The 13,107-nt window shown below is 40.4% G+C and overlaps 1 protein-coding gene across 1 annotated transcript; it reads right to left on the reverse strand.

Moving 5' to 3' along the window:
* Window positions 1-7,449: 7,449 nt before the first annotated feature.
* endou (endonuclease, polyU-specific) lies at window positions 7,450-11,368 on the reverse strand. Its single transcript, XM_038696705.1, has 9 exons — window positions 11,204-11,368; window positions 10,968-11,090; window positions 10,744-10,866; window positions 9,245-9,422; window positions 8,931-9,136; window positions 8,313-8,426; window positions 8,122-8,228; window positions 7,880-8,022; window positions 7,450-7,796 (listed from the first exon to the last, which is right to left on the reverse strand). The coding sequence occupies exons 1-9, from the start codon at window positions 11,259-11,261 to the stop codon at window positions 7,676-7,678; spliced, it is 1,173 nt and encodes a 390-aa protein (XP_038552633.1). The 5' UTR covers window positions 11,262-11,368; the 3' UTR covers window positions 7,450-7,675.
* Between the last annotated feature and the right edge of the window lie 1,739 nt (window positions 11,369-13,107).

Here is a 13,107-nt window from a genome sequence, read left to right on the forward strand (position 1 = left end):
TACTGTAGAAACTTTCTCACATTTCAGAAAAACTAGAAAACGTTTTAATAACGTCCACCACAGCGACTCAGATTGCTTTTATCATTTGAGAGAATCCTTTATGTTTCTGTTCTGTCTTTTCAGTATTATGTAATCTATGTATTTCATATTCGCTCGTTACATTATCATATATTTCACTAGAGGTCAACTTGGCTTCACAGTGTTTTGGGGACCCACAAAACCCATTCTTATTGAGGGTCAAAATCTTTATTGCATTATTATACTCTTATACTGACTAGCAGGATCATCAGCATTATGTTGGTTTTATTGCAAAGAAAAACTTTGTTTCATTCATCACTTAGGCTAAAATCACAGCATAAGAGAAAGAAAGTTTTTACTCAAGCACTGCATAGTATTTGTACTCAACTTTAGTATTTCTGTTTTATGCTGCTACACTACTTATCAGAGGGAGCTATTGTGCTTTTTACTCCCCTACCAGTGACTTTGCATATTCTTTAAATACAAAATGATGACTTTAAAAAATAAAATGTGATGTATTGTTATACAACACATTAAACTACCAACACCACCTCAACCAGCTAAAACATAATCACGATGCGTTATGATATTACATCCATGTCAAGGCATCTGTCATAATAGTTCAATATATTAATACTTTTGGAGCATTGTTACATGGTGGTATTGCAGGTTGTTCTTGTATAAATATAAATAAAGGATCTGAATACTGCTGAAGAACACCTGACAGCATTTGTTTAGACTCAAAAACTTCTTTATAGTGGGAATTTTAGGTAATATATTTCAGTATTTTAAGACTGAATGTGTTTAGATTTGATTAGTTTTAGGCCAATAAAAATAAAAGAGGATTGTTTTTCCACCAGTTTATTCCTCACAGTGTGAAGACCACTTAGGCTTTCTGCAGCTTATGCAATTAAAATTGACAGAAAATACGATTGATAATTCAATTTATTCATTAATGGTCTTTTACAGTCCTTCTTTTTGAAACTTGTTCATATTTTTCTGGATGTTGAGGGGTGCATTAGAGGGGCTCATGACCTTGGTATTTCAAAACTCCTGGTTGTAAAGGAAACACCTGGAGGCAGAGAATGTCAAAATTTCATCCACCAATAATATAATAATGATAATAACCTAGTAAGTATTTTGTAAACCGTGACTGTCAGCAAAACGGGCCGGACAGTTTCAGCACCGGACAGTTCCCCCTGTCGCGCGCTCCTCTGCCACAGGTGTTGGTGACTGATAGACCGACACAATAACGCGCGGGGAAGAGCGCATCCCCTAGACGATAACCTTTGTGCTAAGTGATGACTATTTGAATTTTCATATGCATTATCTATTTTTATTCCTTCTCTCCCCCCCACTCGGGGTAATCCCGGTCCGTTTGTGAACTGGTAGGCTAATGCCCCGGCGAGATAAAGTCACCGACAGGACTTCAATCTGGGGCAGCGCAGGATTTGCTCCGTGGATGAAGCGGCCACCATGGGATTAAAAGAAAGATCGACATCCCCAGATCAGCAGACGACTCAGATTGAATTGAAATCAGACTTTTCCAAACGCAGAAGTATTAGTGTCTATAGTCAATTGCGTGCTTGAGCAGCTATTTGATCAATGTTGACTGAAGCATGTAGAAATATGATTGATTGATAATATATAGGCTACAGATTTTTACACGAGACTATTGCCCGTTGACTATAGGTGTTTTAGCTAGAGACCAAAGCTGCAAGGCTGTGCCAAATGCAGCTTCTTCGTCAAAAACTAACAAACAAAAAACGTATAGGCTAAATAGCGATTGATCTGGATCAGAACTATGATCTGTTTGCCTGATTAACACATACACGCACGCGCGCACACTCTCACACACACACACACACACACACACACACACACACAAATCAGCCTTATAAAGTCCTTCAGGTTACAGAGCCTAAATAACTTTTTAAAACTTTTTTGTAACATACCCAAGCTGATGTGTCCCGGGACCTGCTCAGGAAGTTTGGCAGATGATGTGTTTCTTTTCTCCGCGGATCGCAGTTTTGCTCTCTCTCTCTCTCTCTCTCTCTCTCTCTTTCTCTCTCTACGTCCGCTGTCCAACAGTGGTGAAGTTCGGTGCAGAGCTGTCCCACAGAGTCTTAGCGTGCGTCACCCTGCGGGGGCTCTGGGTTTTAACCTCGACGTTTGAAGCTCCTCCTACTCCATCTCCTCCTCCCATCCAATTCCTGTTGACGCGTTTGAGCTCGCGCGTGGCCGGCCCGTGTCTCGACCCGCTGCAGCTCCGTGTGTGTGTGTGTGTGTGTGTGTGTGGAGGGTCAGAGAGATGTGCATAAGCTCACTGAAATACTCCAGACAAACAGGAGAGGCCCGGGCCTTTGTTGCTGCGTGAGGGCGGCCGCCAAATCTGCAGTATGTTTGCATTGAACGGAGGAGAGACGCGCTCAGTCGGCTGAGCCTAACTGTATGTGACAGCTTGAAGTTGCGTGTGAGCAGGTGTTTGCGCCATATCGCCCTCTTTTCAGCCATCCATCTCTCCGCACTGCGGAGACAGACTGTTGAACAAGTTAATTTCACCCAAGAGGCAACTCTGACCAGACGGGCGATTGGTAGTCATCTTTGGGACTCATTGCATGGCCTCCTCTCCCTGCAGTATGTGGGTCCATGCCTTTTAGATTTACAGCAGCTTAAATCATTATAACCCGTATTAAATGTTCAAAAATGACATGCTTGTCAGTATTTGTGAGTGGTGGACGAAGTACTCACATCCTTTAAGTAACATTTGAAATACCACACTGTAAAAACATTAGTAGAAGTTATGCACTCAAAATTTTACTTAAGTAAAAGCACTATTATCAAAAATGTATCAAAAGTAAAAGCACCCATTGTATTTTGCCTGCATCCATACTGATGTATTATTGTGGATTATGCATTAACATGTAAGTAGCATTTAAGAGTTGCAGCTGGTCAAGGTCTTTGCAGCTTTATACACTGCTGCATTATATTACACTGATCTTTAAGAATGGAAAATCTGCAAAGTAACACGACACATAGAAAAATAAAAATGCTAATAGAGTGATACCATAGAAGAACCATTTTTGGCTCTGCAAAGAACCTTTCAGAATACGGCTCTTTTTATGCTAAAGCCATTATATACCATGTAACATTGTCTGACTCATGATGCAAAGTATAAATATCGATGCAGCAGAACAAGAGTACTTATTCTTGTTCTTTGTCAAACAGTTCGGTGGGATATTGTGGTGTGTTATGAAGCTAGCAGCTAATGTAGCCTCGAGTTACTAGCTTCAAGCAGAGATGAGCAGCAGGCTACAGAGATCTGGTAAACTCACCTCTTTCTAGCTCCACACCTCCAGATTTCTTTTTGTTCAAACTTGTAGTCTTCAGGAATTTTCTCAAGATACCAAATATTGTTTTCCTGTGATAACAGGATAATTTTCTTCTGGTCTCGAGATAACAAAACTGTAGTTTAACACAGGGGTCGGCAGGAAAGTTTCTTAATGGTAATTTTGGTATAGATTTTCAGTGTCACTGGTTAGCTCAGTTTCTTAGAGCCCAGGACTCATAGCCTGAGGGTTGTGTGTTTGATAATAAACAATTTTCCCCCCTTTTTTATGGTTTTCATATTCCTCTTCAACAAAGTTCTTAAGAGGAGACTGTTTCACTTGCTCACAATAAAGCACACGCTGGCAATTGGTCCACATCCATCAACCTATGGACTTTTCATTTCCCCATCATTCCCAGGAAGAGGAAATTCCTGCGTTTTTCATTCAGGGGAATCAGTTTAACATTACACATTTCCTGATGGCTATTTTGGAACCTTTGAAATAGCTGTTGGGAATGTGTGATTGGATTCCCCTGAATCTCCTCGTAACAACTTTGCTTAAGAGGATAATAAAAAACACACAAAAGAAGAGCAAAAAAGATGTAGTGAGGTACAGCTATTTACATGTCCTGTGCTCTACCAACTGAGCTAACCAGTCACATTGACAAGTACTATTAAATAATCGTAAAGAAACACACCCACCCCTGTATTCAGCTACAGTCAAATCATCCCATTATCAGGGGAAAACAACATTTGTTATCTCAAGATCTCAAGATAATCATCCTGTTATAACGGAAAACGGAGTAAAAAAAGTATTTGAATGGATGGCCGCTTAGGGCTACCGTACCAACCAATGCTGACTAGAGTGACATAACAAAAGTTGACATGTCAATAGCTAACTTGATCATTAAACCAAACTTTAAACATGCACTTGTTCTTCAAATCATAAACTGCAACACTACAAACTAATTACACATTCACAAATTTTAATTTTGTTTATGCTGACCAAGGACGAAGGAAATGAGTGTCTGGACTTTTGGCTCTTGATTGAAACATTGTGCCTAAACACCCAGTCAGGGATTTCAAAATATGTAGATTCTCATGTTTCAGAGCTGGTGAAGTATCTAAAAGGAACATATATAAAACCAAAGATATCTGTGTCTAAACAGGACAAATTTATGCTCAAAGATCATTTCATGTCCTTCTTAGTTCACCTGTTAACTCACAACCAAAAGGCTTGTGACCGACAGTTCATCTGTGATTCAGATCATGAAACAGATAAAATAATCACATAAATTCAAGATGTACACTTGGCATATGCACACTAATTCAAATTGCAAGAAGTGATTGTAATGCCTCTCATTGTTTAAACAATGCGGTCAGATTACAAGAATAAAAACATCTTGTTTTGTACATTGTCGATGAGAGTACCACAAATAAATGGTCATAATCTGTCCTTGAACTACACTGATGTTCTGTGACAAAGGAGTGAACAACAACAGGGTATCTAGGTGACACTCATCATCACTGATGGGGGAACAGAGAGGCATGCTTTAGAAACAGGGCACCACATGCTCTAACAGAGAGGCTTGAGATAGGTTACAAGGTAATGTGCACACCCAAACGATGTGCTTCTCATTCTCCCGCTCATTCCCAGGCCGACCACCTTCCCCATTGCTTCTCCCCCCGGGGTCTTTGCCTTTCCTATTCCACACCTGCAGCCTGAAATGGGAATAGCAGAGCAGGGCCATCCCCTGAGTGGAACTAGCAGGGGAATATGATAGCTGAGGCCTTGTGTCCCCATTGTGTGTACTCCTAACACTGTTTATGATACTAAAATAAATTAGAATTTGTGTTTTATTTAGCTTTATGGGTATCAGTAGCGTCCCAACTTGCTAAATATGATGTTTGTCATTATTAAACTGCTCTTTTTTGCTCCTATATCATTTTATTTTCAGTTTGACCCACTTACTGTACATCAGCCAGTCTTCATGTTCCACAAGTGGTGCTCAAGTGTAGCACTGTATGTATGCCATGATGTCCCCAGGTCCCTCAGTGCTGACCGCACATGATGAAGTCCTGCTGCAGATGGTCTTCTCTTAAACATATCTCTTATTTTAACAGTCTGTGGCTCAGATGCTCATCTATCCTCTACTGGCTGCTCAGCTCACTCAGCATGTTCACATTGCTCAGGAGGACACTGCCTCCCTCACCTTTTCTAGATATCTTTGTGAGGTGGGGATTTAGTTTATTAGAATGTAAAATATGAAGGACTGAAAACTTCACTCCAGTACACACACAAACATGACCTTCCTCTGAATCCCCAGAGTTTCTGTTTGTGACAGTGGGGGCAAGTGGGTTTTGTCCATCTGTCATACTGGAAGTCCTCAGAGAGATGCCAACGCCACAGCATGAGGTGTGTGTGCATGTTAGTGTGAACATTTGTGTCTAGGGTAGAGGATGTCTTGCATGAACAGCAATCAAGAGAATTTTTCTTCCTACAATTGCCAGCAGCCTTGGATATACTTTTATTGCAGCAAATCTATAAGAAGGTTCCTTCTCTCACTCTGCATACATTTCAAGATGTATACCATTGGTAACAGTCAATATGGTCATCAAATTGTTCAGAAAGCATACAATAAACTCCAGAGAATGAACGTTGCTCTGTATTTCATGGTCCCCCATCAACTTTAGAATTGGCCAGCATCTAAGCCAAACTTGAACCTCCCTTCAGCCCAGCACCAACCCTGGGGACACAGGGGTGATGTTGACCATGTGTCCTCCTACTAACCATCTCATTGATGGACCCCACAACTGGGTAAAATAGACACCCCCCTCTGCCTGAACCCCTAAACCCCCTTAACCCTTCTCTAAACCCTCTGTTGGCCCCCTGTTGTGCGTGCTCATTGGCTGACCGCCTTCAGGCGTCCCTTTTCCACGGGTCCATTGTCTGGCCCCATAAGCAGCTTTGTTTCTGCATGTGCAGCTGGGCTAGCCTGCGCAGCTATTAGCCACAACATGCTAAAGGGAGAGCGGGATAATATAATTACAAAACAAAAGTCAGGTGGCTCACCAGATCTGCCAGGAGGAGCCCATTTGGGGGAGATGCGAGGACACGCTGGCGGGTGGCCAGCTATAATTCGATTATGAAGTTGTGTGAGTGACAAAAGAAACAATTGAATCTTTTTTTCTTTCATTTGCCCCACTGTGATTTGATTTGATTCCACTGGGGCTTTAAAAGAGGGCAGTGTGAAAAGAGAGAAGATTTACTCTTCTAATTTCTAGTCACCAGCTCACAAAATGTGATATGGTCTGACCAAACAGCAAGAGAAATTCTTCCCTGGGCAAACTATATTGTCATGTTGCTGCAACACCTTGACTACATGTGAGGCCCAAATCAGAAGAATCACTGAAGGCCACAGTTATTCTGTGAACTGACTGGTCTTGTGCTCTTGTTTTGCATGAATGCACACAGACTGGTAGACAATGGGATCAGTGGCAGATCCATCTCCTGTAATACTTTCTTCAAACAGGGCTGCAAGTGTGTCCCCCTGTTCTGTCAGCAGACCAGAATTTATCCTGTTAGTCACCCTAGATGAGTGAAAGAGTAAAATCAACCCCCATCCCAGCTGGGCACACACACACACACACACACACACACACACACACACACACACACACACACACAAGGATGCACCCATTCAGGCACACACATAGACACACACATGCACACACACTTAGCCGCCCACTGGGGAGTTACACACAGCTTTATGGACAGCTGATAAGAACAGGTTTAGCTGGTGGCTACTGTTTGAAGCAGGTCAAGCAGAACAGGATCAGTTAATGTCGTTTTGTTTCTATAGTTCGGACTGCAAAAGACTGCATTTTGTTTTTTTGTTGTGTTGTTTTATAAGACAATAAGCGATTGTGTCAGATGCACACATGCTCTTACTACTGAAGGGTTGGTGTCTGTATTGTGCCCATCCAGGGTATGTAAACACCCATTTTTTTGCCCCATTAGGCAGATTTTTATGGTGCCCCTGGGAGAACACCACATTCTCTTGCTCTATAAGACTACTCGGAAAAATTACACTGCAGATTAGTCTGGTTTACTGTTTTATTTATGCAAGTGGGCATGCATGTGCCAGAGTGGGCCACTTCTGAAAAGAAACAATATGAGAAGATGTATTCTTTTTTCCATGTTTTGGGAATCAAGATAAGCTTTTGAATAATTTATCTCACATCATATCTTTTAACTTTTAAAATGAATAAGGAGACTCCTTATGCAGACTCTTCTGTGAGTTACTAATTGTTTAGGAGATGGCAGCTTTAGTTAGTGGGAGTTGCAGGATAAGCAGAGGCGATGAACTTCTTCTTATCACCATAGAAAGAATTATCCCAGGTGTAAGTTTGGATAATGAGCTGCTTCCCTCCCAGGCTGAGACGACACCTGTGGATAAGGGGCAATAAAAGATCTCAATCAGAAAAGATCCACATGTAAGACAACATCACAGGACATCTAGATGTACTCACTGTTTCCCAGGGCGAGTGATGTAGCAGAGGCTGTATAAGGCAAAGTCAAATTCAGGGCTGGAGCCAATGACTGCAGAACCGACCTGCTTGAAGTAACCGTCCCACATGAACTGCATCCCCATGACATCAGGGTAGGTAGTCCACTGAGAGCAGGTGAAAGAAAGAAAGACAGAATCTGAAGGGAGTGCTACACATCACAGTATAAATCAACATGTTGAGCATAAATCATATTGGATGCTTACAGGTCCATCGAAGCTGTGGCTGTAGTAGTTCAACTGTCCTCTTTTCTCGAGAAGGTAAAACTGGATCCAGTTGTGAAAACCAGACACCTTTCCTCCTTTGATCTCTCCTATTACAGAATATGTTTATTATAATCACAAAGAAAAAATGTTTGCAAAACATCTGTGATTAAACAAATCTGCTTTGTCCGCACCTACAAAGATGTGTTCAAAGCCGCTGGAGTCCAGCTTGTTGTTGTTGCGGGAGTACAGACCAAACCACATCATCTTCAGGTCCTCAATGAACGCTTCCTCTGATGCGTAGACGCCTTCAAATACAGAATCACACACATTTAAACACTAGAGCAGAGGTTTTCAAATTGTCAGGCACAAGTTTAGGTAGGGAGCGTGGACGGAGAGACATGGGGCAAAGATACTGCTTTGGGGTGAAAGGGCAATTAGGATACTTTAAAACCCTTATCAGCAGATCACAGCCATTTGCACTGAATCTGAAAACAAACACATGGTATACATACTTTTAGATTCAGTGTGACTTTCAAAAGACGGGCACAGAAATTACGAAAACTACGTTCTTTATAACTACACAACTTTCCTAAGAATCCAGTGATAGTTGTCTGTGCATCCATGGGTAATCTGCAAACAGGAGCTGTTAATGGCTAGTTCTACTAGTTCTACTTTTAATGTCGATAAAATGTAGACAAAAGAATCTGTATCTGAAGTTACAGCCCCCAGTCTAACTCAATGACTCAACATTATACCTCCTGGGGTCCACATTATCAGAAATACCCTGAACTACCATTACCAGACCTTACCCTTGGTGTAAAGGAAAGCAAACAGCTCTCTGCCCAGCTCGGTGTTGGACATGGTTTCCTTGACGAAGGCTTCCTGCTCAGCCAGCTGCTGGGGACTGAAGTCCTCTGTCTGTCCAGTCATCCTGTGGTAGTTGTCCAGCACAGCCAGGAGAGCAGCGTAGGTGGGTCTGGAGAATAGAGCCTTCTCATCCAGGTATTGGAACAAGCTGGAAGCACAAAAACAGGCACCAAATGACGGGGGGGATATCAAAATCAAAAAGAGGGGAGCCAAAGTGAGAGAGCTGTTAATAAGATTGTGTAGGCTGCCTACTCACACTCCAGAGGAGAGATCTTTCTGGGAGCTGGTCTGAGAGCCTGGCACCAATGCCTGAGGGTCAATGATCAACTCTGAGGCTGAAGCCTTGTTTGAATCCAGAGCATACAACGTCTCAGAGAGAGCCTTGATCTCAGCATCAGTGATCACAGTACCTCCACCTCCCTCACCTGCAGAACCTCACAAACACAAATAATGGAATTACCAGTAGTGAAACGTTATTAGGTACATTTACTCAAGTACTTAACTTAAGTACAAATCTGAGGTACTTGTATTTTACTTGATTACTTCCATTTTGTGCTACTTTATACTCCCACTAAATTTAGTAGAAAATACTATACTTTTCACTCTACTACATTTATCTTTACAGTTTTAAGTCTCTTTTCAGATTGAGATTTTACATATTTTATGAAGAGACTGTGTAATCTATATATAAATACAATGTGAAATAGCCTACTATTAGATTAAATCTTATATATATATCATAAAGCATCACTTTGGTAAAATAGTTCCACCTCAACCAGTTACAACCTTAAAATGCTGTTTGCATAAGTAATAATATAATAACAATAATATAATAATACACTGTGAAAGGGACCATTTTCTATGGTGAGTTTTTACTTTTCATGTAGGCTACATTTTGTATATAATACTTCTGCGTTTTTACATAATTAAAATTATGAAAGCAAGACTTTCATTTAACGTAGTACATTTTTATTTGCAGTACTGATACTTTAACTTACTTCTGCCACCACTGAGTATTACAGTAGAAGGGGGGAGCAGGCTTAATTGAGGGAAGAGTAAACTGAACCTTTTTACTCTCAATGTGTTGTGTAGCACAATAGTGACACCCACTGGTCATCTACTGAAAGAAGATTTGACCAAGAGAGGCTGGCCAGACGACCCAACAGTGGTGTAAGAAGAATTAAGACCCGTTAACTACTTAGCCTAGATAGAAGTACCGATACCAGAATGTAAAAATACTCCATTATAAGTAAAAGTCCTACATTTAAAATCGCCCTTAAGTAAACGTAAAAGTAGCATTTTACTGTTGTAGCTGGTCGAGATGGAGCTAATTTGAACTAGGCTATTTCATGTAATTTTGGCCCCTCCGAAGGACACAACTGAGGGGTTGTTGTATGAATAATGTGGCACAAAACAATTAACAAAACAACGATCTAATACACAACTTTGTTATATTTATTTGGACTCTTTGACAGATGCAGAGCCGCAAACAGTTATTTAGATGAAACCATAATAATCTATTTTTTTGCGGAACTGGTAAAAACTCATCTGAGTGAGAAATGGAGCTTTTCAGTGCACCACGGGGCTCATTGTTTGACTGCTGACTGTTTAGATTCAGTGTCCTCCATGTGAAAGTGACCAGGTGTCATGTGCAACACAAAAGGTAGAAACTAACGATCAGTGGCGATTTATCCTGTGACACGTGAGACGGGGTCATGCTATACGGTGACGCGCGTGATTGGAGAAGTTTCTTACTGTCACAGACGGCTGCGTAGTCGCTGCAGCAGTTGTTGTGCTGGGCGCACTTGGAATTGCAGTGGCACTGGTTCTGAGAGTTGTATTTCTCACCACATCTGCCTTTACACGATGTGGCTGCAGCTAGAAGGAGAGGAAACACGTTTGCGACAAGAGGCAAGGAAACATTTTCTACAGACGTCTTCAATGAGTTCATAAAACAACAGCCTGCTTTTGTGTCTCACCTTTACATACTTCAATGAAGTCTGAGCAACAGTCGCTGAAGCGCTCACAGGAGGAGTTACACTGACAGGAGAACGTGTTATCTGTTCCGTAACCACACCGACCCCGACATGAGTCCAGTGTGTCTGTGAATCAACAGGACAGATTGGCCGCAGTATGCCTAGTCTACATTAAATCCTATTTGAAACTGGTTATTCTGTAATAATATGGTGATATAGATCGTAAGGAAATGTCTTACTGCTGTATCCCTGGTAGAACAGGGTCATCCAAAGTGCAAGGACAGCAATGACTTTCATCTTGGCCCACCTGCAACCTGAAAATAAGGTGAACTGCTAACTTGGTCTCCCTTTTATAGCAAGTTTCACCCGACCAATCCAAACGTACTGCCATTTACTTCATCGTGATCCTGTCTTGTTGGATTAATGATTTGTGAGTTGTAGAACAGATCCTCAATAAAAAAAAAGTGGTTCTGTTGACTTCAATAATGTCAACAGAAACCTGATCTCACAGAATTGTGAAATGACCACTGCCTCTTAAACCCGAATTAGCCTACGTGATGTTGGCAATGTAAATATTCGTGCTAACAGTGTAGGAGTAGGTCAAATTATGCACAGACAAAAAAGACAAACTACTCTTATATCATGTGAATGTGACTGACATAATGTTTCAACCACAGATTATCTTCCTCAGGTAAATGTGAAGAGGTGAACACACCTGTAGCCTATTCAAGAGGCAAAAAATTATGAAACATCACAGAATTATTTCCTAATTTTTGATTTGTTTGCCAAATCATATTTTATTATTGGGGACAACAAGAAAGAATTAATATTTTTAAACAATCTTTACTTATTGGAGTACTAACAGACTATAATGTTAATGCAATATTTTGTAATCACACTTGATGGAGGCAAACAGGGAATATTGTCCTGTTGTAAATGTGGTTGGTTATCTAAGCAGGAAATGATGACTTGTCATTTCATCACAAATACATATATGTTCACTGCTTTACCTTTGCCTATAAAGGACATTTGAAATAATTCTAGTCACATCCACATCAAATAAAAGACTTGGGGGAAATTACCTTTTTTTCTCACTAAGTTACTCACTAGACTACTCAAGTATTTTTTTTAGTAAATACTTTTGTACTCTTACTCAAGTAGTTATTTTGATGACCACTTTTACTTCTACATGAGTAGGTTACTTGTTTTTGCAAAGTAACAGTACTTTTACTTGAGTACAGTTTTGGGCTACTCAACCAACCTCTGTTGGCACCACTGAAACAACGGCAATAAAAAACCTAATCAGGTTGGTCTAAAGGTGATAGAGTAACTTTTACTCTATCAGTTCTATGTGAAACTGCACACCTGCTTAGCACAAGTATGAATAAGACCATATATTGGTGTGAACTGTGATAATGGCTGCCATGTTAAATTTTATAGCTTTTTTGTGACAATTTATTGATATATTTTCTTTTGAATTAAACTGTGAAGCTGAATGTGTATTTTAGCCTGCTGCATTTTAAGGCTGTAGGCCTATTGCCCAATAAAACCTTAAATTTATAAACTATATTTACACAGGACGTCCCAGTGTGACCACATGCTGTATTTCACAAGGTTAAGATAACTCAGAATAGTTCCACTGCCTCAGTGTCCCTGCTCATGTTCACGTGCTCCCACTGCAAATACCAAAGACCCATGTACATCCTGTAAGTTATGCATATTAGCCTACACAGTAAATCGTATTTGGGTGGAAAGTAACTAAGTAAGTACATTCACTTAAGTGCTGCATTTACATATAATTTTGAGGTAGCCCACTTGTAGGGTAGAGTGTTTCCATTTAATGCTACTTTATACTTCTAATTCATTATATTTAAGAGCTATAGTTGGTACTTATTTTAAGATTAATTAGTTTAAATTACGATTTAACATAGGCCTACAAAACATAGTTTATAAAATATGGTTCATTGCCAGAGATTAAACTAACAAAAATAGCCTATATAAAGTATTTAAAATTAGCTCCACCAACTACAATATTATAGTGCTGTTTACATATTAATACGTCTGTAGTAATGGTCCAATGCAAAACACTAACCGTAGCCACACTGCATAATAAGTACTTTTACTTTTGATACTCTTTCAGATG

The sequence above is a fragment of the Micropterus salmoides genome, unplaced genomic scaffold (genome assembly GCF_014851395.1).
Source record: "Micropterus salmoides isolate LMB-PRFRI ecotype aquatic unplaced genomic scaffold, ASM1485139v1 Ms_hic_scaffold_4, whole genome shotgun sequence".
Classification (NCBI taxonomy): Eukaryota; Metazoa; Chordata; class Actinopteri; order Centrarchiformes; family Centrarchidae; genus Micropterus; species Micropterus salmoides.

Excerpts from the sequence above, each read along its gene's own strand:
- endou (XM_038696705.1), bottom strand. The coding sequence starts at position 11,261 with ATGAAAGTCATTGCTGTCCTTGCACTTTGGATGACCCTGTTCTACCAG. Across the intron at positions 9,137-9,244 it reads AAAGATCTCTCCTCTGGAGT|CTTGTTCCAATACCTGGATG; the intron begins GTGAGTAGGCAG and ends TTGTGCTTCCAG. Across the intron at positions 8,229-8,312 it reads CTTTGAACACATCTTTGTAG|GAGAGATCAAAGGAGGAAAG; the intron begins GTGCGGACAAAG and ends ATTCTGTAATAG.